Below are 26,920 nucleotides of genomic sequence, written 5' to 3'. Positions count from 1 at the left end.
CGCAGCTGTCCCAGCGCCGCGGCCGCCGCCGCCGCCCCCCCCGGCAGCGCTGCGGGCTCCGCACTCCCGCGACCCCGTGCTCCGCCTCTGCGGCCCGCGCCCGGAGCGCTCCCCGGCGGGAGGCGGCGCGGGCGGGCCGGTGCGCGCCTGCGCGGGAGGCGGCGCCGGGCGGTGAAGTTGGTGGGAGCGCCGGTGATAAAATGGTAGGTTGTGCGAGCCGGGGGGGGAGGGGAGGCGGCGAAACCGGGGAGGGGGAGCCTCGAACAACCCCCAGGCACCCCCCGGGCTGGCGAGCCTAGCGCCCCCGGGCTTCCCGCCGCGCCGAGTCCGGTTGCCCTGGCCGGGGAGGGGCCAGGCGGGGGGGACGTGCGGCGCGGGGACGCGCACCCCCCTTGCGGAGTCGCTCTCCCGCCGCCTCCTCCGCCGGGCCAGGAGCGGGGAAGGTCACCGGGGGCGGTGGGGGAAGGGAGGGGGCCGGGCCCCGCCGCGGGTATTTCGAGCGCAGGCAGCCGGCTCAGCGCGTACCTTTCCCTTTTTTGGGATTGGGGCTGGCGGGGCAGGTCACTGCAACTGCGAGTCCCTCGCTCCCACCGGCCCCTTCCCCGCCGCGGGACGCGGCAGGTGCAGCCTGAGGCGGTGGGAAAGGTGCGGTACAAATTCCCTTATTGGATCGGGGTGGCGGGGTCGGTCCGGTTTTGGGAAGGAAGGGCTCTCCTGGTGCCTCTGCAGCAGCTTCAGCGCTTCCCTGGGGTGTGCGGTACGGGGTCATTAGCGCTGGGAGCGGGCTCCAGAAACGTGCCTGAGCTGTGCCTGGATGCGAGGTGCGCATCCTTGTTCGGCTGCCATCAGCGAGGGCTCACGCTGGGACAGGCGCCCCAGGGCCGGGCCGGCCCCCAGGGAAGGTGCGCGGTGCCCTCCCGCTGCAGGGCTCTGGCCGCGGATGGGCGGTAGGAACCGTGCTACGTGGCAGGGTAGCGGGCTGCAGTTTGTTTCTGATCGCTTCAAATAATTTTGCTGTTTCATTTCGCTAGAAATGAAGTTAAAAAATTGCCGTAAGTGCCTGGCGTTAACTAGGCTTGAAAGAGGACGTGAGGTTTGCTTTGGCGTTCTTGGAAGAGTCCTCTGTGTTGAAGTGATTATCTCTAAGTTTGTTGCCCAGAAGTGCAGAGTCTCGGTGCAGAGTCTTCCCTAGCTAAACCCTTATGAAAATTTGGAGGCAGGCTGGAGCTTGCAGCCAAAGGCGTATTGATTATTTACTTACCAAAGTATGTAGTAGTTACATTTTGCATGGTTTTCCTCCCACGGTACGTATTTCTTATGTAAAAAGAAACCCAGCGTGTTTCTTCTTCTATTAAATTGAAAAATCTTGTCGGAAAACCCAAAATCCTTATCTTGTTTACATGATGTGTTTCTTATCTCAGGACCATCTATAGTCAAGATGTTCATATGGGTACAGGCGATAAAAAAGTAAACTGAAAGATGGTCTCGTGTTTACTGCTCACTGGATCAGGCTTCAGTTCTCTTATAAGAGACCCGTAAATTTTCCATTATACCTGACGATTTAAGCTGTAGTGGGGAATTTATACAAATTCTTCAGCTTAATTGTTGGCCCCATAACATGTGTTAAGTATGGCTTAACAAAATTGGAAAGTACAGAATATAACAAAAAGCAGAATTTGATTTAGGCTATCGCCTTTTACTTCATGTTAAGAATAATGTTGAAATATGTTGCTAGCAAATTTTCTCCCTGTAAAATGCCCATTCCTACCTCTTGGGTGTTCCAGAATTTAGGGATATTTTCTCAATATGGTTGCTGCAATTGAGAGAAACATCATATTAGTTCCTGTAGACCACTGCAATAGGCTTTTTTGTTGTTTAATGTGTTAGTAGTAAAAATATATTTTTCAAAGTTTGCTGTAAATGTGATTAAAATTTTAATTCATCCTATAGTTTCATTGTAACATTCAGTAGACTCCGATTTGTCACTTCATCTATTTTATTTTTGCCTTATGTCTTCTGTTGGCAATGTTTTATAATTATATGAGAGATGCTTCTGCCTTTTTCAAATGACTTAAAATGATTAAACTTCGCCCTGTTAATTGTTGCTAAGAAAATATTAGGAAAACTCTTGGGTATTTTTCTCCATGTATGAAGGACTTACACAGAATTTGAGAATCTGTAAGTTGCACCTTTTTAATTTCTGTTTTTTATAACCACTAGGCATATCTTTCAGAAGATAACCATATTGTAATATGACGAAACTTGTGTTTACTGCTGTTACAGAACAGAAAAAACGTCAGCATATGTGAGCAATAAAGCAGAAATACAAGTTTGTTACTGACAGAATATGTGCTGCTAAAAATGTACATATAGATGCTGTCATTTCAATTTTCAGAAGAAAATGCTGTCTATTTAACTGCAGAAGAACAAGGCTTTGTCTTCCTGTAATTCTGAAGTGAAAGTTGTCATCAACAAGAAAACTAAAACCTTTAAAAGATAGGCATTAGTAGTAGAATGCTGAAACAAACTTCTGGATTAGCTTCATTGGCTTTCCTGCTTCTTTTGCATCCCAAAGCATAAGCTTAAATCGTCCCAGAAGGACAAGGTCCGCCAGTTTATGGCATTTACCCAGGCTGGTGAAAGGACTGCTATATACTGCTTAACACAGAATGAATGGAAACTAGAAGTGGCAACAGACAACTACTTCCAGAATCCAGACTTGTACTACAAAGAATCCATGAAAAATTCAGTAGACAAGAAGAAATTAGAACAATTGTATAATCGATACAAAGGTAAGGTTTAGTTTTCTGGGGCGTTTTTTGTTGGTGAGCTTGGGCATGTTGTTGTTGTTGTGAATTTTGTTTTTTCTACGTTATGTTGTGTGAGGAGTTTTTCTGCTTTTCACTCTACCAGTTTTAAGGAATTTTAAATAAAGCTTGCTAGCTTTTGCTTCTCACTATGTGTTTATAGTAATATGATAAGAATGAAAGGAGGTTTTAAATGTTCTTAATGATCTGTACACAACTTCTGTAGAGATTTCTGTAGGCTTTGAAAGTAGGAAATTAATAGTGAGGAAAAAGTGCCAGCTGTCAAATATGGTAGCAAAGTTTATTATGCAACTTATGTGAATTTTTGCCAGTAGCTGCTCTTAAATCTGTATGATGGCCTTTCCATGGGAAAATAATACATACTGTTCTTATACTAGCATTTGGGAGAATTCTGTTCAGAGACAGTAATATTTCTATAATATTTCTATATATTAAAATAAAAATTATTTCAGATAACATTACAGCTAGGAGTGTGACAAAACAGATAAGAAAACTCAAAAACTAGAAACTACATCATTATTTAATTCCTTCATGCTGGCATATTACAGCAAAAGTAATGTGCCTTTTCAGAGAGGCTTGGAGGGAAAACCACACAAAAGTAGATTAAAGGCAGAGCTGCTTCCTTTCCAAGTTTCATTTTACATTGTTGGTAAAAGAACAACAACAAAAAAGATAGGCATTTAAATATAAGAATGTATGTGATCCAGGTGACAGAGCTTGCTGAGTTGGTGGCCATTTGACATGCATGTGCATTGCTCATGTTGGAGCAGTGTGGCCTGGAATCATTGCTAGCTCCTGTTGAAATCCATACATCTTGTGTTTGAAAACACAAACCCTTAACCACTCTGCTATGATTTTATGTACTTTTCTAATTTAAATATATGGTTTGCCTTGTGTACACTTTATCCTTTTTTTACATTGCTGTTTCTATCATTTTTGTTCTTTACATAATCTGTTCTATTTTAAGTACAGGGATTCTTTAATAGTTCAGTATTGTGTGGTAATGAATTGTGTAGAGACAAAGAGGCAGCAGTGCTATAGTATTTCCTTCTGAAAACAAAAACCCAGAGACAAAATTCAGATAACCATGTTTTGCTTTATATATGCCTATGTGTATATCCACATACATATATGTAGCATACATATAGCATATATACACATGCTTATATATATATATATAATAGTACATATACGTATATGAATCTTTTGTTTGCTCCTTTAATTTGAGTCTTGGAGATTGCAGGGTCAAGAATATATGATTCAAATTCATAAATGCTGTTAAGAATATCTAAAATGGAAGAAGATTATCACAAATGTTGTTACTTACAGATTTCTAGCAGTGGCAAACTGCACCATCTGACTTTTGTGAAAGCAAGTCTAGCCATTTTAAGTCAGTGTTTTAGTTAGCAGCACACTTTTGTAGTTGTGGCACTTAAACACTGAAGCTGTAAACATTAAAAACTTTGACAAGATTTGACAGAAGACTATAAAAGTTTTGGTTAAGCACCTTTCCTTGATTCATATCTGGCTTAGACTTGAGTCACTGGCCCCTCAGCAATAAGGGATTCCTTTGTTCTACAAAGCCTGTAAGATAGTGCACTATACTTGAAATCTGAAATGTCTTTTTCTGTGCTGTTTTTTTCTTTGTTTTCCTACCTATTTATCCGGCAACTCTGTCAAAACAACAATTGCATTTTGTTACTAGTTGCCTGGATGATGTGAAATATGATAGGGTTGAAAAGTCCTCGTTGAAATCCAGCAGAATTTTTCCACTGATTTCAAGACGGTGCATATCTCATCTTCAGTTCTTCAATTACTCCCCAAATACATATTAAATATGCTTTACATGTCTTAGAACTAGTTGAATAGATACATTTACTTGTTATTTGGGATCAAAGGTCCCTGAATTATACCTTAGGTGAAATTCTTGGTTTAATAGATGTAAGTCTGTTTGCCAAATTAATGTTCTCTCTGGAATTTACGATTTCTTTCACTGTAGTATTGGCTGGGAAAGTAAAAGAGATCTTAGCTTAAGAATTAAAATAAAATTCAAAAGGTTTTATCTAGGCTTGATTTTTTTTTTAATCAAATTCTGGGGTCAGGACTTAAAAACAGCATGGTTGGAAATGGTATCAGTTTAAGAAGTTAGTAGTAAATCTACTCAAGAGATGCTTTTCTACATAGCCCAGCTTATGATACAGGAATGTCGTCCTCTCAAAAGCTTGGAAAGACAGTTTTGTGGTTTGTAAAATCTCAGGCTTTGAAAACTGTAGGTGTAGGTTTATCTTCTTTTGTTTTCAATTGTTTTTTTTCTTCTCCAGTCTTAAGTTTACATGCAGGGAGTTGTTTGTTTGGGGGCTTTTTTGGGAGAGAATTTTGTTACAGAATTATTATAAGGCATCTACCAACATTCAAAAAGGTTGAATACTGGTAAAATACTGTGTTTTGCTTGTACTAAATTGTATTAATTAGCTGAAGACTATATATGCTATAGGCATTATAGACTATACTATATATGCTAAGGCATTGTTTGAACAATGTTCTAGTGATTTCCCTGACAGAGAATTAAACCCCCAAAATGTTTAAATGTGGTCTTTAAGTGGATGTAGTGGATACCCATATGTCACTATCAGGAAAAAGAAATCTAATTGGGGTTTGGGTTGCTTTTTCTTTTTTTTTTTAAGCTTAATACATGCTGACCAATATAAATATGCTGCACATTTTGATGTGTTTATCAGCCTGTTTCTAAATGTAGGCAGCATCTCCTGAGTTAATTCAAGTCTTATAGAGGATTGTGAAGGGAAAACAAAATTATTTAGTTGATGTTAGCAGATAACTTCAGGAAAAGGGGCAAACCAATTTCTCTATAAGTTTACAGATTAAGTAATCTGTTTATTGATTCTCTTTTAAAAATATCTAGACTTCAAGTGAAAACATTTGTGAAGATTATGAAAAAATGTATACCTGTATTATGCAGCACATCAGAGCTAACACAATTGTTAGTATGTTTTGTAAATAATTATAATTCTCCTCTTTGTATTTTGTGCAGACCCACAAGATGAAAATAAAATTGGCATTGATGGGATTCAGCAGTTCTGTGATGATTTAAGCCTGGACCCAGCCAGTATCAGTGTTCTGGTTGTGGCATGGAAATTCAGGGCAGCTACTCAGTGTGAATTTAGTAAAAAGGAATTTGTTGACGGCATGACAGAGTTGGGGTAAGTATCCATTTCTTCATAGTTTATAATGTAAGGCCAGAACCGTGTTTCTGTTCAAAACATTATCAGTTAAATTGTGTGAAGCTTTAAAAAGCTGTTGTGCCAAACTTAACAGGTGGAAAATGCTTGTAGTGTTTTGTCATCCTTGAACTGGTGCTTTACTGCAAAGCCTTAATGACAACAGTAGGGGGGAAGCAAAACAATTTCTACCTGTACAGCAAGGGAGTAGATGGATTCACCTATCTTTTTATATAGTTCATAGTAAGCATATGCATATTTGTGTTAAGGATTTGAGTTGGACTTCCTGCTGTTAAAAATTGAAAGTCACTGGGGTTGTATGAGGGGGAAAAACAGTCAGTGTTGAAGCAGAAAAGAAATAGGAAAAGAGAAGAGAGCCTTCAATTCTTTCCCTTAATGTTGCCACCAGCAAATGGACCCATATTTCTTCTTGTCCATTTTACCACACATACTTTTCTTTCTTTTATACTAGATACTTCATTTGTATAAAATATCTATGAGGAATTGAAATAAAAATGAGGATATTGGTAGTAGAAAAGATTGGTCCAACTGTGATGTAACTGATAAAAATTTCTTTCCTGGATTATGGAGCTATTCTGGATAGTAAACTTTGAATGTTGCCTCTGTTTACCAAAGAAGTCAAGCATCTATCATCATAAAATATATTTTGTGTATAACTTTTCTTTGCAAGAGGAGCAGCATTTCTAATATTTAGAGATGACAAATTACTCTTTTTAACAGGTTGCATTAAATGGGTGGATAAGTACAGTTTATTACTTGTTCCTGGTTTTTATAGCTAAACAATTTCTTTTGGTCTTAGAATGGCACCTTATCAATACATTTCTAAGACAGACCAGCTTTAGGAAATGTGGTTGTTTCTTGAGCAGAGATTGTAGCAGTCTGATGTTACTGACCTCATCAGTTATTGATTTCTTTTTAAACTTTTCTTTTTATAAAATTATGATGAAATTACTTTTGATACCATCTGAAGTTCACTGCTTTATTTTGCCCCGTTGTGTATCTTTGGGTAGAAATTACAAGAATAATTATGATTTTCTAACCATGGATAGGAATTAAGTACTCATACTATTATATAAAAGGTTGCCTTTTTATTTTTTTTTCCCCATAAAAGTGATTTAAAAGGTTTTGCTAAACCACCTGTTCTTGGAACAACTGTTCTTGGGAGCATAATGTGGCTGCACCCGCTTGCCACAGCACTTACTGAGAATTTGGAGTGATTTTATTACATACTTGGAGGCACAGTGTCTGTGGTTTTTAGCAATGAACACAAGTGAGCAGTTGAATGGAAAGACATTCCCTGAGGCTTAGATCACACAGCATCTTTAGGATGCATATGGGATGGTATATTTATTGACTAGATCAAGTCCCAATGAAACTTAGTGTCTCACTTGAAGACTGTTGGCAGAATTCTTTCTTTTCTCCTCCAGGTACTGCTGGAGGCCAGAAAGATACTCATTTTTATCTCCACCATGCAAGACAGTTAAAACTGCATTTGTGTTTTAAGGATGTTGTTATAGTTACCCATGCTTTAATAGAATTTTTCTTGAATCTTTAGAATAAATACAAACATTTACCTACAGAGAACTTTCAAATACACAGTGTTGTGATAGATGCTTCTTTTGAAACCTGTTTGTTTCACTTTGAGTTTCTAGGTACTATTCAAGATATTGATAATGTCCTGTTGTAAACCTTGAATATTCATTTAATGCCTCATTGTGGCAGAAACACTTTCCCTTTAAAAGTGTCTTGTCAGCTCACATGTTTTCGCTGAAAATGCTTTGGTGGTGTTATTCAGGGATGTGTTTCTGTTGGAATTTCAGGAACTTGATTCTGTCTTAGCTTACCTGTGCCAGGCTGTTAGTTTGCCAGCCTTCAGGCTATCATTCAAGGCTCATTTTGTTCCTCAGTTTTATTCTAAAGTGCTCTATGATGGGGAGAGAATGACTGCAAATAATAGTTCTTTTAACTGGAAAGCCCTCAAATGTTGAGATGAACCATAAAAATGTAGTGTGAAGCTCTTTATTCAGGGGAGCAGGGAATAAGCAGTGTCTATCTAGATTAAAGCAAAACGTCACACACTTGTGGTACAGCATCTGTCTCAGGGGAAGGAATAACAGAGTTCAGTGAGGTTTGGGTGTTCTTTAAGAACAGAGTAGCATCTGTTCAGAAGTTCATAAAGAGATCGAAAAGAAGTTAAACCACTGAATCCTGTTTGCTCTTAAACTACACCATAAAAAAGGTGGGGTGAAAGTAGGAATAAACTTTAAATATATACAAATAATGTAATCTCTTTTGAACAGGTGTGACACCACAGAAAAGCTAAAAGCTCTATTGCCAAGACTGGAACAAGAGCTAAAGGATCCAGTAAAGTTCAAAGATTTTTATCAGTTTACTTTTAACTTTGCTAAAAATCCTGGACAAAAAGGTCTAGGTAAGTAGAAAAAAAATGAGAAAATGTCTGCAGTCAGTGAAGTGTTCAGTGTTCCAAATGTTTCCAGTACTACAATATTCTCATTGGCAATTGTATAGTAAATTCATTATTGATTTCTTTCACTGACTTCTCTTTCCCATCTTCTTTCATTTAATCTCTTCTTGATGTCCCCTTGGTATAGATAACTTAATGTGGTTCTCTGCCAATATTGACATTCTCTCACCTCCTGTTGAAAGAAGTTCCTGCAGTTCTTCAAGACCTGACAAATTTTATTTTTTTTGTTTAAATACTGAGCTAGTGAGCTCTGTGTTTTAAGAACTACTGAACCAAGATGTCTATATCAGCTCAAGGAAGAGGGAGAAAACTGGGAAAGAGTTACTATTCTGAGCTAAAAATTTTAAGAAGTTTTTATGTAAAGTTTAGAAAAAGGGTTCTATGGACTTGGTTTAAAACTAGTGAGTAAAAGTAGGCATAGTTCATATAGCATTAAACTTTATTCTTCATAAAGTTTGAGGTGTATCCCAATCCATGCCTTTTATTGCTGGAGTAAAACTGACACATCATTTAAATTCCATTGCTTTCTTTAAATCAAAAATCTCTGGTTTGTGAATAGATGAAAAAAATAGTAAGATGAAGTCCACTCTTTTCAAATTTATGTCCATTTTCAGAAGATACTGTGTAGGAAGGAATTCATGTTTTGTACATAGAATAGCACTGTACCTTTGTGCTGTGTGGGAGAGGAAGTGGTTTGTTGTTTCTTTTAGGGTTTGGGTTTTTTCTTTTTTAGCATAGCCACTTTAAATCTGTGTCTAATTTACTTGGAAAGTTGGTAAATGTTTTTCTCAAGAACTCTTAGGAGAGCAAAATATCAATTTAGACCTCAACCAGGTGTGTCTGTTCCATATTCTTTGATTTGAATAATCTTTCTCATCTTTTCTGGTGTCTTTTTTTTTTTTTTTTTTTTAAACTAAGGACAACTTTTAGCCACTTTATAATTTTCTTCATTTTTTTTCAGCAGTTTCATTTTTTCATTTCATCTGTGACTCATGGCTCATGTGCCACTGACACTAAAATGAGGAGGTCTTGTAGTAGCTCTCTGAGGTTGGTTAGAAATCTAGTCCTTCAGCTAGTCTTCATTAACAAAACTTAATACTTTAAAATTGCATGAAAGATTAAGTCAGTTACAGCTGAGGTTGGAATTGATGGGATACTTAAAGAAGTACTACAAATAGCTTCATGTTTTAATTGGGTCGTTCCAACATGAAGCTCGTTAACTTGGGCAGTACATTTCAAAAGCTTCTCACCTAAGTTTTTATAAAGAGTGGAGGAGAGGAGGCAGCCCAACCCAGATTTGGAACTGAATGTACTGTTTTATTCAGTATTGGGTGTCCTTACATTTGTAAGTCTGTCTTCTCTGTTGTGTAAAAAAGATGTTCTATTGCCAGAAAGTACCAAAGTTCCTTCTTGCACTAAGAGTTGAACTATTAGCAGGAGAAAGTAAGAATTGCAAAAATTGTAGTAAAACTTAAACTGTGGAATGAATTGATGTGAACTGTTGCTGATTTCAATTTTCAGGAATTTTAGTCATTTTGATAATATTTACAGTCTCTTAATTCATAGTACTTAGTTCTTATATGGCAGTATATTGGTGGCATTTTTCATCAGATTTTTTCTGGTTTTGGTAAAATGATTTTAGATAGTAAAGAAGTATAAGCAGATGCTACTTCTCTTACTTCAGTGGAGATACACCATATTTCTTGGATCACCATAGGTTGAGTAGAAAGAGACTGTTGAGCAAACATATGGACTACTGTGACATTTTTGAGTGACGGAAGCCAGTGATAGTTTACCCAAATAAAAATTAGCACTGTATAGGTTTGGAGATGGAATCTTTACAGGGATTATCCATCATAGTGGAGCAAAGAGGTGAAGGAAAAAATTAAATTTACAGGTAGGTGTTTGTAGTAATCACAGAAGGAAGCAGTATGTTGTAACCAAGGAGGAAGATCCCACCAGTTATTTTACTGGAGTGCCTGTATGAGCTGAGAATTTTAGTTGCTTCAGCTACATTTAATACAGGTTTAGTTTTTTGGTTTTTTTATTTCACATCCTCTTCTTTGTGTACATTTATGTACTTTCTTCTGGAATGAGCAACTGTACAGCAGCTGTGTGATCCCTGTCTCCAGGATTGTTTGGTATTTGTGTGCAATGGCTGTGTGCCCTATTTCCAAGGAGATACGGGAATTGATAGTGGCCATGTTCAAAATCTGTTTCTGTCTTACTCAGTTTGGAGCCTTTACTTTGATTAAGTCCAGATAGTTAAACAGATTGAATAAAGAGATTTGTTACCATCTGAGCTGGTAGAAATCTGTGCCTAGCTCTGTCTAGGTCGTCATTCATAGGATGCTGCTTAGCTCCTGCTCAAGCTGCTTGCCTTAAAAGTCTTTCTGGTGAATTGAAACTTGGAGGACACTGAGAAGTCTGTAAGTTAACACTAAGTAAAGGATAAAAGTGAATGTTTTGAATTAATGAATTGAAAATAATCTAGGAATTCTGTCCTAAATTTCAGTTGCAGAATATGTGATTTTTCTAGGGTCTGAAGTATTCAGTGCTTTTTCTTATTTGGCTGGGAGCTTAAATCACCAAGTGTGGTAATTGTACTCATTGGTTAGGGGACTGATCATTAAGCTAAAAGAATATTGTTTGATTCTTGGATATACACATGACCTTTAAATGTGCCTATTTGAAAACTAAGCAAGTTTGACATAGTGTCAGTGACAAATGAGGAATTCATATTCTTAGCAGATTGTTAATAGAAACCTTTTATAAAAGAAGACATAATTAAATTCCTTCTGTTGGGTCCTCCAAGTGCTAGGGCATTTTTTTTTTTTAACAGAAATAACTCTTGAGACTAGAGCTAGAGACCAGAAATGTGTCTGTGATAAGCAAACTGACTTACACATTATTTGTCATGGTTTTTTGTTGTTTGTTATCTTGGGATATTGAAACCATAAGAAATGAGTGAAATACCTCTAAAATGTTCAAGCAGCAATGGTTTGGTTGTGAGTCAGTGTCCTAGTTTAGGGCAAATCTGGGAGAAAACTCCAAATGGGGTTCCCCCAGGAAAACAAAATTCAAATGACCCCTCTCCCCAACTGGTCTGGTGTCCTGTCACCCCAGGACAGTCAGGTTCATTGCTCCATCATTTCAGATTACTTTTTTTTAAATCTGTATCTGCTGTTTTAAGAAGTGATATGCAACAGTTACTACTTTATTTATTGTCCCCTCTCCTCTGAAAAACACCAGGAAATAGCAACTTATGGGTGCCTTTTTAATATGCCACATGGTCTTTAAATTTAAAAGGTAGAGAAATACTTATATAGTGTATTCCATTGTGCTTCACAGGCTAAACATCTACCAAACCCATTCTTGCACACGCTTTTCTAACCAAATGCACTGTGGTATGCTACAGTATATACTAAATTGCCTTTTCAGTTTCAATAGGTATTAAGATTCAAGGTCTGATTTGTACTGGTCCTCTGGCTGAACAAGTGTGAGAGTCATTGCCTTCACAAAATAGAATCTTAAATTTTTTGATGGCAGGTTTCATACATCTTTTTCCGTGTTTGCTTAAACCTATTGTTATTTTTTTTTCTTCTTTTTCTAGCATATAACTTAATTGTCTGTTTCTGAATTTTCTAGTTTAATACTTTGGCAGCTAAAGTAAATACACAGAATACATTTCCTTAGAGTGAGAAACAACTTCTTACATAATTGGTGATTATGCATGTGTCTTCACTTAGTCTCTGGACTGAGTAAAACCAACTACCCTGATAAATTTTATCTTCTAGCTCTCTGATACTGGAATTTTGTCTTTCAACTCTCATTTCCTTTGCAATCAAATTAGTCTAATTTTCTCTTGTCATGTAGTACCCAAACAAGCCAGATGCCTTCCATGTGTCTTAGGTATTTTGCTGTTTCTTTTGCATCCTTTTGAGTTTGCTTAAGTCTGATACTGTCTGCAGTGTGCAGTCTGTTTTACTATTAGGTTTCTGCAGCACTGCAGTGTATCCAGTTAAGTCTGATCTTTCTGATCTGATATTTCTGCAACTGATTATTCCCACTAGCACTATGACTTTGCACTTCTCTTTAGTGCAATCTTTCTTATTTATTTCCAAGTGATTTTCCAATTTGTCCAAATAATTTTCAGTCCTAATCCTGTCTTCTATCATGTTAGACTTTTTTGAGGTTTTGTCTAAGTTGCAAATTTAGCAGAAGTTTTCTTTGTTGTATTACCTGAGTTACTTAAGTATTGGGCAGTTTTAGATACACGACTGACCCACTTGCATGAGTTGCTTTCTCCAGTTTGGCAGGGAATGCCTGAGGTTCTTCCAGAACTTCTTTGACCTTTATGAAGTTTCAAACATGGTGGGAAGCAGTTTGAGATTGCTTCAGCATGCTGAGGTGAATTTCACCATATCTGGCTTCACTTTAGCCAGTGGTGCTTGAAGACTGTATTTCTAAAAGTTTTGTCTGAAATAACTGTCAGTTTTCATCAAATCTTTTTGCTTGGAACATAGCTTGGAAAAAAAAAAATCTGTGTGTCCAGACTTTCTGGAGTTATTATCAGCAGGACACAGTACCTTTTATCACACCAGTTGCCATTTGTAAGATGGGGAGTGGGAAGGCACAGAAGCCATCCTTAGAAGGTTTTTTGGTGATACAAGAATTTTGATGATACCTGACACAGCTGTCTTCCTAATTCAGAGGGGATTTTGTTCCAAGAAAGTGGTCTTGGAGGGTAGGAGTTTGTGTGTAGTTTTGTTTCATTTATTTTTGGAAAAGCCTGTCTTCCCTTGCTTTTTAATTTCTTATTCTTCTCCAGTTCCCCTCAAAACCAATGCAAGCTAGATAGGAAGAATCCTCTCCAATAAACTAAGTTACATCTGTTCTGTCATTCCCTAAAATAGACACAGAATTCAGTACACCGATACTCATTCCTAGAAATAGGACTGCCTTTTATAGGAGTCTCTTTTCCACAGTTCATGTGGCGACAGTAGGGAATTTTTATTTCTCTTTGTATCTGCAGGACTTCTGTCGCTATGGTCTCATCCAACTCGAATATTTGCACTTACTTTTGTTAGCTCAGTATTACCAAGTAGAATGCTCCAGTCTGGACACATGCTGTTTAAAGAAGGGAAAATAGTAGCAGTCCCCCAGGGTGATACCTTGTGTAAGGATGGATGCAGGAGGCAAAGGCTCAGTGCATAAGATCTGCCATGATGTTCTTGAAGTGAAAATGATGTTCTGATCAGTGTTACTCAGCACCCAGCTGTCGAGTGTCTTTCAAATACTTCTGAATAGATCTGATCATTATCAAAGAAGACAATGGATGCTTATAACTATTAGGACAGTGACTCTGTAAGCAGTGGACAGAATTAAGGAAAAAAGCAGCCAAGTTTTAACACAGTAGTGCCATCTCAATGGCTGCATGTTGGACCTAGAGTACACAACATTTAGATATATTAAACTTGATTTGCATTTTGTCTTTATATTTTGAAGGTGTATTATCAAGTTATCTGGTTTGCCAGGAGACTTTAAAAAGAATTATTATGGATGACTGTGATTCTGTCTTTAATCTGCTTTCTTATAGTCTTACTACTGTATATAGTCAAATCTTTAATTTTTGCATGGTGCAAATATAGAGAGTTTTATCCTGCCTTCTGCTCCCAAGGTTCAGCTTTTCTACTGCAGTCTGAGTGAAATTTTGTATCCTAGATCTTGTTGGTAAGTGTATTAAAGAATAGGATTATAGGTCTTTTGTCATGTTGTCTACAGAGCAGTTCAGATTTCTAAGGGCACTTTCAAGCTCAAAAGAAGGCCTTAATTCTATCTCTATTTTTTTGTTTGGTTGGTTTTTTTAACCTGATACTTGCTGTGATTCTCTTACTGGGTCTCCCTTTGAGCCCCAAAAAGACATGCTCAAGAGTTTGTTACAGTTTGTTTCAGTCCCAGGGAGGAGCTTAATGCATTCTTTCATGGTCTTCACCTTCCAACATGGAAACAAAAAGCCGATTTGGTCCTTCCTCACTTCTTTGTGATCCCTTCGTCTGCTTGCTGGCTCAAAAGGTTGTGCTTCCTTCTCTCTGCCAGTTGCCTGGGATCAAGCAAGAGATGAAAGATGAGGAGGGCATTCAGACTTGAATCAAATATTACCTCAAGACCAGAAGAATGACTATCTTTGCATCCGGTATGTGGACTTCAAGGAGGTTTCCTCTCCTGTAAGCAGATGAGTATAATGTACTCTTTTTAATTGAAGCAACATCAACTTTGGCTTTTATCATAGCAGTATCTCAAGATTCTTTTAAGAGATCTTTAGACATTAGGAGAGGATATTTTTTTCTTTCCATTTTGTTTTCTTTTTTTACTCCTGCCCTCCCCCCAGCCTAGTTATCAATATGTCCACCCCTTTCAATGAAGTATTAGATTCATAGGAATTTGTAGGAGTGAGTGCATGGAAGAAGGTGAGTGAGGTCTATAAATGAATTTTGCATTTATTTTGAAAGAGGTCTTTGAATGCTGTATTTTAGATATTCCAGTGACCTCAGTTTGTGTATGTGGTTCTTGCTTTATTTTTTCACATTTTCTATGTTGAAAATGCCAGCAGTTTAAGAGGAACTTGGTATAGAAGAGGTGCTCTGATCAGTAAAAGTGTGGCGTAACTGCCAGTACTACTAATGCCTCATTGATTCTTTGACTCATGTTTGGACCTCGTTTGGGAAATGTATATCCAGTCAACCTTAAGTCATCTGTTGTAGTTTATCTGAATGGTACCTGGAGAAATTTGCGGAGGCAGAAGGATTTTTGAACTGGCTACAATCTGGTTCATTAGGCAGCATTCAAACTAGTGTTCAGCCAGCCATCTCCTAAGTCTAACTTGCATTCCAAAGCAGTTCATCTGTTTTTATGCTTAAGGTGATAAACAGATAAACATGAAAGATTTTGCATGGAATCAGGCTGCTCGAGCGTGGCAGATGCTGAGACAGAGCCAGTGAGCCCAGCCAGACCCTGCTGGATTCCTGCAGTGTTCCTCTGAAATCCGTGTGCTGTGCTTTACCATTCCTCCTGTCCACCACAGGCACTTAAGCCTGACACTGTGCATTATCTGTCCCCTAACACAGCACACTGGGAAACTCTTTGCTTGCGTCTTCACAGGGATGTGTGGATCCAGCTCAGCTAGACCCCAAGTTTAGCCATGATCTGCATTTATATCACCCCCCCTCCCCCCTTACTTTTTTTTTTTCCCTTCTGACTATCCTCTGTGGGGGAGCTTCCAGTTGCAGCTACAGGCTATTTTGCTCTAAGATTCTGGCAATTCGGTTAAGTGTTTTTAGGTTTAATCCCATATTCTTGCTATTTTGCTGATTAGGAGAGAAGAAACTAATTCTTGTGTCTGTGTTCTTAGCAATTTGGAGGCCAAAGAAGACTTAAAAATCATTCAGAAATGAAGAAACAAGGAATTTATTAACTCACTTAATCTTGCAAGTATTCACTTGATGCTTATTGGTCAGGCAGGTATAACAGTCCTATTGTTGAGACAGATTGGCATCAATTTCCATTGATCTTACCTGTGCATCAGTTTCAATACAGTGTTGAAAAGTTATATTAGTAATTCAGGTGAATTAGTGATAGTATTCTATCCTTTTCAAACATGAGTGCATGAACAGGTCTTGTTGGTAGGGCAGACAGAGAACTAGAAAGCTCTGTTTGGCAGCAACCTAATAATGATTTTTTTCTTTCTTAACAAGATCAGCCTTTGATCAAATCTAAAAAGTAGACACAGGCTGTATTTCTCATTCTGCATTAATTGTGCTGTTTGTTAGCACTTCAAGCTTTCTGTTCAATCAGGATAGAGGAGGCTGAGGTTTTTTTAAAAGCAAGTTTAGAATGAGGTTTTAATGTTTGAGGATAGCTCTTACTGCATGCAAAGTACTATTTCTGATTGAGAAAAACTGATTGTTTAAGGGTCTGCATGACATGCAACTCTCGCTAGATATTGGCACTGAAAATATTTTTGGGTTGAAAAAGAAAGTTCAAACTACATAATGTACAGTATATGATGTATTTTTATGATCTTTAACCATTTAGCAACTTTATGCTTTGAATGTGAACATGGATGTTAGTAATGAAGTCTCTTTTAGACTGATCTTTTTCTAGGTGTTTTCAGAGATCATGCATCTGTCTTTTTCTATTTATAAAACTTGCATTATTGGTGTGTGATGTGGGTAGCATATATTTTGATTAAAAAAACCCAGCATATTTTATAGTTGTGGTTTGATTCTTATTGTAATGATGCCTTCATATCTATGCAGAGTTGAAAGAGGTATTCCTAAGACTGCCTGAGGAATTTTTGCCTTGCAAAAGCATCTTCCTTTGAGGATGCAGAACTCTAATGGCATAAGAGCTTTTCTCTTTTTTCAATATCTATCAGTGCAGCACTAATTGTAGCAGACACACAGCATTACTGTTTATTGATACTACTGTCAGCATGCTAACATAGAATTTGAACTCTGTAACTAGATCTTCCCTTTAAAGCAGAAAAATCCTCCTTTTTGTTCTCCAGTGCCAAATTTTTCAACCTAGGTAGGGAATTGTCTTCAAACAAAAGTGTAGACATATCTCCTGAGACTGTGGCAAACCTCAAGGCCTAGTTTTCTCCTGTACTCTAGGACTGCATAAACTGGCACCACTACCAAAAGTGGTAGTCCCACGTAGTCCTTGTGTTCAAATAATACTTGTGTTAGTTCATGGTTTTGTGGGATTACAGTGAACCAGATGAGGAAGACTGGACTTTTTTTCCCCCCCCCCCATTTAGCAAATTTTATCAAGATAAGAACTTTCCCCCTTGTGCCTATTGGGAAGAGTAGATTCACTGTGGACCTGTTATCCACTACAGAGCAGCATCCTTAATGGAATATGCATTTTTCATGTTATAGCAAAGAATTTCTGCATGACCTTGTGCAGGAGAATTCATTGGCAGACATGTACACAGTGTCCCTCAAATGTCAACTTAAGACAGTATTTCACATTAAATACAATTTTGCAATAATCAAGTTCACCTTAAAATAATACTGACTTTGACAAAAACCTCTTCTTTCTCTTTTACCTCTTCTTTTGTGGTACTTTTAATCATCTTTGTTTCCCTACCTGTACTTTCTTCTTTTTTTCAAGGAATATTTCCATCAGAAGTATAAACTTTTCGAACTGTTAAGGTGTTATTTCTTCAAAGTGCATTTTGCTTAAAGTTGTCACATGATAGATTTGCAAGGTTTACTTGGGAGAGATTGAGTCTGCATAAAGAAGCCTGAGTGGGATCAAAGGCAGTTACTTCACAGTGAAGTTTAGAAACTGTTAAGATTTTTTAAGTTTTTCCTTTTTCATTCTTTTTGCTTTTCATTTGGTATAACAGGTAAGAATAATTAATCTTCATCTCTAAATAGCAAGTAGTGCTATTAATTACTCTTTTCTACATTTTTTTTTTTTTTGTGGAAGATCAGTGTGGTGGCATAGACAGGAAGAATTGAAGGAAGTTTATTAGGTTATAATTCAAATTCTGTACTGAAGAGCACTGATCATTGTAGCACAAACACTGTCCCTGTGTAGGTAGGTAGAGGCATATTACGTATCTCTATATCTTAACTGCTGCACTTCATCCAGGCCCCAGCCTTGTCTGAAACAGGGACTCCAGAGGCATGGCTGTGTTAAAATCTAGAACTTCTCTTTCAGAAGTTCACTCTTGATTTCAGGTACCAGAGTGCTCTTCGGTTTGTAGTGTGATACATACAATTTCAAAAACCATTCTTCTTTCTTGTAGGTTCAGGTTGAGCTTCTGTTTTATGTGCTATCGTAATACTTTCTCTTAGGCTTCATGTTCTGTTTACACTTCCTTTATACTGAAAACACAAGCTGAAATATTTCTGTTGTTTAAGAAAGGCTGTGCCTTATTTTATGGTAGCCCAGTAGTAATCATGTAGTTAGTGCTGTTACCTGTGGGAGCAAACACCAAAGCCATTAGGTGTCGTGAGCTGCTGAGGATGAAAATCGACTTCCAAGGGAACATCCTTTCTATCCTTAAGCTGCATCTAATGATGCTTCTGCCTTTCTGCTGGAGTACGTGGCAGTGCTGAAAGTTCCTTGAACCCTGCTCTCAGATCACTGGTCATGATGTAGAATAAGGACGGATTTCTTGGACTTGTATTTTCTGTACTGGGTGTAGGTGTTTGTCTATTGAATGATGCCAGAAGAAGAGAATTACTGCTGTAAGGGCTTCTGTACATTCATAATACCAGGGACAAATGACTCCTTTCATCCCCTCATGTCCTTAAATTCCTTTCAAAGTTAAGTGTGTCCAAAATGTCATAAATTAAGAGGACTTGACATCTGTGGATTTAAATGTTTGTTTCTATCAATATTTGCTATGTTTGTGCATGTGTGTTTTCTTTTTTGATTTGCAGAGATTTATCATTAAGTATTCTGTTTCTGTAGATTGAAAGTAGCTTTAATCTGGCACTGGTGGATGGTGACAAAAATACTTTAGTTTTACTGACTTGGATGTTCAATACAAAATTTATACTGTTACTGCTTGTCTTCTACTTTTTGGGTCAGGGAGAGTAGAAAACAATTCCTTACCATTTTTTTAGTGATTTTAAAAGAGTGTAATTTATTTGTATCGTAATACACTAGATGTAGCATTAATAGTTTAACCAGAAGGGATTTATTGCTTATAATGCGCTGCATTATATACATATTGCTTTATCTCTTGCAGATCTAGAAATGGCAATTGCATACTGGAATTTAGTCTTGTCGGGAAGGTTTAAGTTTTTAGATCTTTGGAATAAATTTTTGTTGGTAAGTATGTACTTTATTACTTACTGCCTATTTTATTCCACAGTAGTCTGGCTTTTGTTGGCTGTGTGCTTCCAATAAGAAGATAGGATATCTCTATGTTTCCTTCAAACTTTTTCCTTTTTGAAAACTGATATAAAATAGTCTGAAAGCAAGCCAAATTAAATCTTCTTTATGATTTTCTAATTTAGAAGAATGCAAAAGAATGCAGCAAAGTGATAGTGTTCTGCTTGCTTAATCCTGCATCCTCCTACTTAGGAAAGTTCCTGCATGAAAGGAAGCCATTATTGTAGATGAAACTGGTGCTGCAGATTCTCAAGACAGCTGTGATTATTGTCAACCATGAATTTTACCATGCTCTGCCTTTTGTAGTACTAATGCAGAAACTTGGTCTTCTTAAATCAGTCATACCAGAATTTAACATTAAGAGACTTTACATTTTCAAAAAAATTTCTTGATTTTTTTTTTTATTAATATTTTAGGCAATAGATGTGAACTGATCTTGACGGTTTTTTTATCACTGGTGCAGTTCTGTGGGCAGTGGAGTAAAGATGCATAAATTAAACCTTAGAAATTCAAAAATATTATTGTAAAAGACCCAATTCACTTATCCATGTTTCTGCATTTGCATGTCTATATGAAGTTACATAATATATATTTTATCTTGATTTTCTTCTCTATTTTATCTTTTTATCTGTAGTTTAGGAAAAATAAAAAGTTTTTTCTGCATTTTTGTCCCCCACTGCTTAACAGGTAGACTTTTTGAAATATTTTTCTGTAGTAGCTTTTTTCTAAATTTTTTGGCAGTATATTTATTTGAATCACTGAATAATGTACCAGTTTTATCAAGAGGGCTTCTGAAAACATTTCATGTTTTAACTGCCTTAATACACTTTAAAACATCCAAATTCAGATATATAGATGTAACTGAAGAAGAATCTGCAAATTACAACCTGGTATTAAAATGTGTTAGTTAAGAAGAAATATTTAACCTGAATGTTTAGTTGAGAAGAAATACTTAAATTAAAAGATTTCAACCCAAGAAAGAAGCAAGCTGGAACTCTGAAAGAGTTGGGGTTTTTTTGTTATTGGTTTTTTAAGATAAGGTGAAGAAATATTTGCAATAGGTGTATTTCTGTATATCCATGTATGTGTATGTATGTCAATATAAAATACTGCTGTGGAATTTGAAAGTAGTTTGGACTGAAAAGTGCTGTTATTCCTCTGTACAGGAACATCATAAAAGATCAATTCCAAAAGATACTTGGAATCTTTTGTTAGATTTTGGGAATATGATTGCAGATGATATGTCCAACTATGATGAAGAAGGTAAGCAGTACCTGAATCTCTTCAAAAATTGGTACAGCAGAATTAAAATACTGCTTTAAATGAACAAGAGAATATGTTGTTACCTCGTGTCCTAATTTGTTTACCCTTAAATTTTCATCTGCCAGTAGAGTGTCATACTTATTGCCAGAATAGTAGTGATAAGAAGGTTAACTGGTTTGCTGTAATTTGAAAAGAGAAGATACAGCACACCATGATTCATTATTTGAATGTGTTACGCTACAGCCCTGAGTGAAACGAAGTTTTGTACAAAATTTTGGCTATCCTAAATGCAGTTTACTCTCTGTTACTAATTCTGGTTTGGAATGTGTGCAGAAATAAGTCCTAAGATATGAATGGCTATAATAAGAATGCAGTGGTTTTGCTATCAACTAATGTTTATATTTGTAGTATGGAGCTCTGTGGTTTAAATACATTTTGATTGTCTTACGAACTATTGATGCAAGAGATTCAAATGTGGAATTTATTAGCTAGGTGTTTTTTTCAAGTGTTTTATCATGCTGTGCCTGTTAAAGCTAGACTAGGTCAAAAATGTCAAGATGAGCTTCTAATCCTTTGTACTTTTATACCAGTTTATTGCTGATAATGATAGGTTAATTTTTCAATTCCTTGATTTCTCTGTAGGAGCGTGGCCTGTTCTAATAGATGATTTTGTGGAATATGCACGACCAGTAGTCACAGGAGGAAAACATAAAACGTCCTAACCCCGGATTTGTCGGTACAGACTAAATGAACTGCACTGGGTAATGAAGATTTATTAGCTGATTACTGCACCTTGGTGCTGGTTTCAGGGGTCGTGATGATGTTCTGCAGACAAAACTGAAATTCCTCCTTTCTGCCTAAAGAAAATGATGACTGATGTTTGGACACTTCAAGAACAAACTCAGAAGATCCAAGCTGTTTGTAGGCTATTGGCTTCAATTATTGTACTGGTTGTATCATATAGGATGTAGATTTTGCATGATTTTATACTTTGGAGAAGTTTAACTAGAGGCCATTTTATTAAAGTTTTGACAGCACAGCATGCCATTCAGTTCATAATCCAAAGTGAACACCAGCAGTTACATAAATAAAAATGTATTATATTGTACTTATATTAAAAGCAGTATTTGTGGTATATAAATTAAATCCATAAATAAAACTTATGCAGTATGTTGTATTTTTATAAAAGCTAGTTCTGTGGATCTGTCTTAATACAGAATTGTAAAAAAATCCCAAGCAAATGAAAGTATGTTTTATTTGTTTTAAACTTACTGCCAAAATGCTAAATTTGAATTTTCACATCCTAGATGTGTACAGTGATTACATCCAGCCTTTTGCTTTCTCCCAATTAATTTGACTTCCTCATTTTTCTTCTTGAAGTGCTTGGACATGTAATAATAGCATTGCTGAGGACAGGCTGCTGCTCTATGCTGTGTTGCAACTCCAGCTTTTTTTAATAGCCATTTTAAAGTAGACATTAAGCAACCAAAGATGCTTTTATAATTCATGTTTAATTATCATAATTCAGTTAGTCTCCTATTATGTGTTTTATTTCTTTTTAATAAGGAATCGGTGGAATATGGATTTTTTTTGTAGCTTGAAACATATCATAAATTCTAGCTAAATGCAACATAGTTGTAAATTCATTTCCTGGCAGTTCTCTTGGAAAATAGATGTGAATAAGCCCAGAGACTTCAAAGAAGTTGGCTTCCATGGTAGAGAAATAGTTAGGGGTAAGGAGACTTTATATTAATGATTGTAAGTATTCATGTCTGTGGATGTGCATTCAATTGTATTTATGTAAGGGGAGGAAAAAAAGCAAATTAATGCAGTTTCAGTGATCTCAAGGCTGGTGGAACTGGACCAGTTTTCACCAAATCTGAACTTGTTGAGTCATTTGTTTCTCCCCTTTTGCCAGCCACTGACTATGAAGTGCACAGAGGTGTCAGTCTTCTGTTTCTCATCAGTGTCTTCCGATGTCTAAGCACAAGAAAGTTTTACCAGAGACTATTCAGTGCGTCTTCGCACAGGGCTCTTGCAAATGCTACCTCATCAAAATGAGTTTGTCATAGCCACTGTAAAAGTTTGTTAAAATGAAGAGTTGCTAAAGAGTATGTACAGCTATAATCATAATATATTTTCTGTATTTAAGGCTGAATAGATGCAAGAATTTTGGACAAAATAGTGCATTAAGTTATATAAATTATATGTTCGGGTCGTTGAAGTGTTGCATGACATCAGACTATTTTATTTTGTAGTTGCCAGAGTATAAAAGCTTAATATTCTCTTAAACTCTAATATTTAGAGTTTCATACTAGCAGTCAGCTTTCATTATGTCAACACAACCTGCAAGGACAAGTGTACGTGCTGCATATAGAGACGGCCTTCATACTTACACTCGATAAAATTTCAGTTGTGAATGACGTTTAAAAAGCAGGATGAGAGAAAATTTGAACAAATTAGTGATTTTTCTCTTAGTAAGAGCCTAGCAAGCAAGTTATAATGCCCAATGAGTGATTTGTTATGAATATTTGTCTTTTTTTGTGAGTGTCAGCCCTGGCCAACCAGCCACCAGGTGTCAGCGTCTGAGACTGCTGCTGCCTGGTGTTCCTGTGCAGAATTACCCACTGAGGTTATGCCAAATTACCAAATGCATCTTTTTAGAAGGGCATTTGTGTACGTAACTCCAAGTATTCTACAGAAGTCAGCAGAGAGCTAGAAGCAGTTACGCTCTTTTAGCTGCATTTGGTTTATCTTCGCCTCCTCCCCAAAACAAACTGTTTCCATATCTGTCCCGCAGGCTTTGCAGAATGTGTACCATCTTACAGCATCAAGTGCATTTATCTAGCCAGAAGCAGTGGAATGTTTATTACTCACACAATTGCCACTTAAAATATATAGATAAAATATAACTGACCAGAAGTAGCTTAATCTATTGGTATGTGGTGTTACTGAAAATTCATAGCAGTAGAGCTTGTGAAACATTTGCTTATGGTGAGAGCGCCATCAAATCATTCTGATGAACCTTCTACCTTTTAAAATAAATAGAGCATAAAAAATGCATGTGGGTTGAGGGTTTTTTTCCTTGTTAATCTGAGCAAGAAGGAAGGTGCTTAGCCCAGGATTCAGTTCATATATGTATATATGTACACACACTTTTAAACCTCATTCCCCAGGGGGATCCTTCATGGGTGACAGCTTCCAGCAGAGGAAGGCTGGGAAAAATACTCCAAAGATAGTAACTGATCCTTGTCAACCAGCTTCTGAGGTTTGCTATGCTTTTCCTTTTTCTTTTGTTCTTCCTGGTCTTCTACCCTTTTTAAACCACATGTGATTTTTACATTCCCATATATAATAGCATGAAGTAACACCTTCATACTTAAGCATATATAAAATAATAATAAAATAATTAAAAAAGCAAACTGCTTTCACCTTACAAGTTTCTTACATATTTTAATCATTTGCTGCTGTCCACGGTTCCACTTTACAGGGTACTCTGACTTCCATTTTAAGTAAGCTGATACAGTGGTAACACCTAGGCTGGTCAGTTTATAATCCTAAATGGTACAGATGTCTTCAAGTTGTTCAGTGCATACAGTATTACTTCACAGATATGCTGTATGTATTTTTAAACTTGGTGCCAAGTTGTTTGGTTTGAAACTGAGCCATAGGATTTGTACTTGCCAATTCTAAATTTAAATGTAATTTATCATGTGTGTCATGCCAAGGAGAGCAAAACCTGCAGGCATTTGCTCATTCAATGCACCTGGGAGATTTGCTGCTGAGTAAGCCGTACGTATGTATATTTTTTGGCAGTGGATACAGGAATAAATGGACTGTCAAAGGATTGAAGTCAGTCACTTGAGATGTCTGTATGGTTCTTGTCAGTTTTTTGCTTGGTCTAGTGGGAGGTTTTTTGTTGTTTTCTGGTTCATTTATTAGGTTCTTGTGTTACTACTTCATCAGCCAGAAGAGGGTAAGGATGTAACTCATTAATTTTTAAATGGCCTTAATAAATATTTGGTTTGATCATCTGTATCATCCTTAAGCTTTTAGGAGGCTCAAAATGTTTAGCTGCAGTACTGTATTCACTGCATGTATCTGCTGGTCACCAGACTCTCCACAATTTGTGTCATTAGTTTGTACTGGCAATTGGAGCTGTGATTGCAGAAAAGTGTTGCTCAGTCCTGGCTCTGAGCTCTGTAGGAGAAGTAGCACGCTCAGAAATCTGTGCAAAGACCTTCAGAGGTTTGCATTCACCTATCGTTACAATGCCTAAAGAGGCAACCTGGAACAGAGGGTAGACAGTATGAAAGGAATAAGCTAGGTATTTAGTAAAAAGTCCCTCAAAAGATATACCTTGGGCACTACAAGATCCTGGCCGAGACTACACCCAAATTTTTGTCTAACTAAACTGAAAGGAGAACTTGGTAACAACACTTTATATGAAGTTCGGAGTTACATACTAATGCAGTACAGAATCTGGAGAATATGAGAGCTAAAACTTAAGGGATCAGTTAATCCTCTTCTGAAAGTTGAAGTCAAAATAAGTAAGTTGTCCTCTATTTTCACCCAGCTGCCATCCTTCTCCAATGCTTTCACCAACCACAGGCTGCTTTGGTGTTGCACAAGCGTTGTCTTCCTTCTCTTATGACAGTGAAGCTGCAGACATTGATACTTGGACCATTTTTTTCTTCAAAGTATTGGCACCAGTAACTTCCCTCAGCTGATGCCAACCAGCATCTAGCTCAAAAGGCACAGCCCTTCTGAAAAAGTGTAATGTTTTTACAACCATAAACCTGTTCAGTAAAACATGTTTTCTGATCCTTTCGTTATCTGCAGTGTGCTGGGTACAACTAGATGACACACCTCTAAAATGAAATATTTTGTTCTAAACTGTTGACAGAGGGATCTGCAACTGCAGCTGCCCCTACAGCCACATGCAGAAAATACTGTATTTCAGACAAGTGGGTGCAATGTTCACCTCTTAATGAGAAGGGTTGGGGAAGTTTAGGGGCATTCACATTTTGATTGAGTATTGGGATACTTCCTTTCGTTGCGCATATACTTGATCAATTCCCATGGGGGTTTTTTTGTGCCTCCTTTTCCAAGCAGTGAGCTACTCTTTTGGCAAGCCCTATAGGTTTCATGTCATGACCTCAGCTTTCTATCAAGACAATAAAGAAGGAGTCCATCCTGTGGTGTTCTTCCTTTAAGGCAGTGGTGTAAAGCTGTATGGAAATAATTCATCTCCATTGTTAAAGAATTGAGTAAAACCAGTGTGTTTTTTTCCTGGATCTCAGTGAATGTGTTTTAAAGGAATGATCCTGATGCTCAAGTACAATCCTTCACTTCAAGAATTGTAAAAATGCAGCTCTGACAGAAATCTGGCACCCATTTGGTTTCAACCTTACTTTTCCAGGATATGACTCTATGATATGGGTGAACCTGGAATCAAGAGCATTTCTCTGCTGAGCGTCTTCAAATGGCAAAGGATCACTCACTCACTCATGGGGGAAGCATTTGGGGTGTAATCCTCTTTTAACCTAAAAAGGGCTCGTGTGGACACCATGTCAGTCCAGCTCCATTTGCCAGTTCCTTGACTGGGAGCAGAGCTCAGCACCTGTAGTGTGCACAGGCTCTGTCCTGGGCCTGGAGCCCATCCACGCACATCCCTCTGCTGGAGGAGGGCAGGAGCAGCCCGTTTGCCAAAGGCTTCTTTCATGTTCTCACCTCGGGTTTCAAAGGCAGTTGAGCTGAAACAACAGTGTGTTGCCACCAACACAGACAAGCCTTTTCTCTGTCCTGCCTTCCCATTCCTTTTTTCTATGGACTCCCCCCATCTGAAAGCCATTGTATGTACACTAATGAAAAGACACCAAAGATGCATTTTAATATGATTTACCAAATAGTTTTGCCAGCTCTGCTCAGGTTTGTTTTGGGTTTTTTCTTCCTATTGTGAATAGTCACCCATCTTCAAGGAATTACTGTATTTTATCTCTGTTTAAGATGTATAGGTATGATATTTTACAAACAATTGTCTCCTTTGTGGGAAGCAGTGGTAGCTTAGTGTGTCTAGCCTACCTCTGCCCAGGAAGCTCACAGTAGCTGGAAGTACCACATGAAAAGGAGATCATGTGTAATTAAAAAAGTAAATAAAAATGTCTTCA

At 37.5% G+C, this 26,920-nt stretch overlaps 1 protein-coding gene across 4 annotated transcripts; it reads left to right on the top strand.

The window, feature by feature from the left end:
• The first annotated feature begins 134 nt into the window (after positions 1–134).
• Positions 135–23,811, top strand: DCUN1D2 (defective in cullin neddylation 1 domain containing 2). 4 transcript variants are annotated; one of them, XM_005516584.3, is made up of 7 exons: positions 135–203; positions 2,576–2,792; positions 5,878–6,046; positions 8,386–8,516; positions 19,342–19,424; positions 20,654–20,750; positions 21,393–23,811. In XM_005516584.3, the coding sequence occupies exons 1-7, from the start codon at positions 201–203 to the stop codon at positions 21,470–21,472; spliced, it is 780 nt and encodes a 259-aa protein (XP_005516641.1). In that variant the 5' UTR covers positions 135–200; the 3' UTR covers positions 21,473–23,811. The 4 variants fall into 4 exon arrangements, with proteins under 4 accessions (XP_005516641.1, XP_014104500.1, XP_087907803.1 ...); XM_014249025.2 differs by lacking the exon at positions 135–203 and adding an exon at positions 495–645; XM_088051677.1 differs by lacking the exon at positions 135–203 and adding an exon at positions 560–645 and having other exon boundaries at positions 2,396–2,792.
• Positions 23,812–26,920: the final 3,109 nt, after the last annotated feature.

This window comes from Pseudopodoces humilis, chromosome 2 (assembly GCF_049639895.1).
Source record: "Pseudopodoces humilis isolate 2021_Gansu_Grassland_sample_001 chromosome 2, ASM4963989v1, whole genome shotgun sequence".
Lineage (NCBI taxonomy): Eukaryota > Metazoa > Chordata > Aves > Passeriformes > Paridae > Pseudopodoces > Pseudopodoces humilis.
Note: the sequence above shows the minus strand (reverse complement) of the source record. Positions and strands in the feature narration are given on the sequence as shown.

Bases quoted from the DNA above. Each gene is read 5' to 3' on its own strand.
- DCUN1D2 (XM_005516584.3), top strand. The intron at 6,047-8,385 runs GTAAGTATCCAT...TCTTTTGAACAG, and splicing joins GACGGCATGACAGAGTTGGG to GTGTGACACCACAGAAAAGC. The intron at 19,425-20,653 runs GTAAGTATGTAC...TCCTCTGTACAG, and splicing joins TTTGGAATAAATTTTTGTTG to GAACATCATAAAAGATCAAT.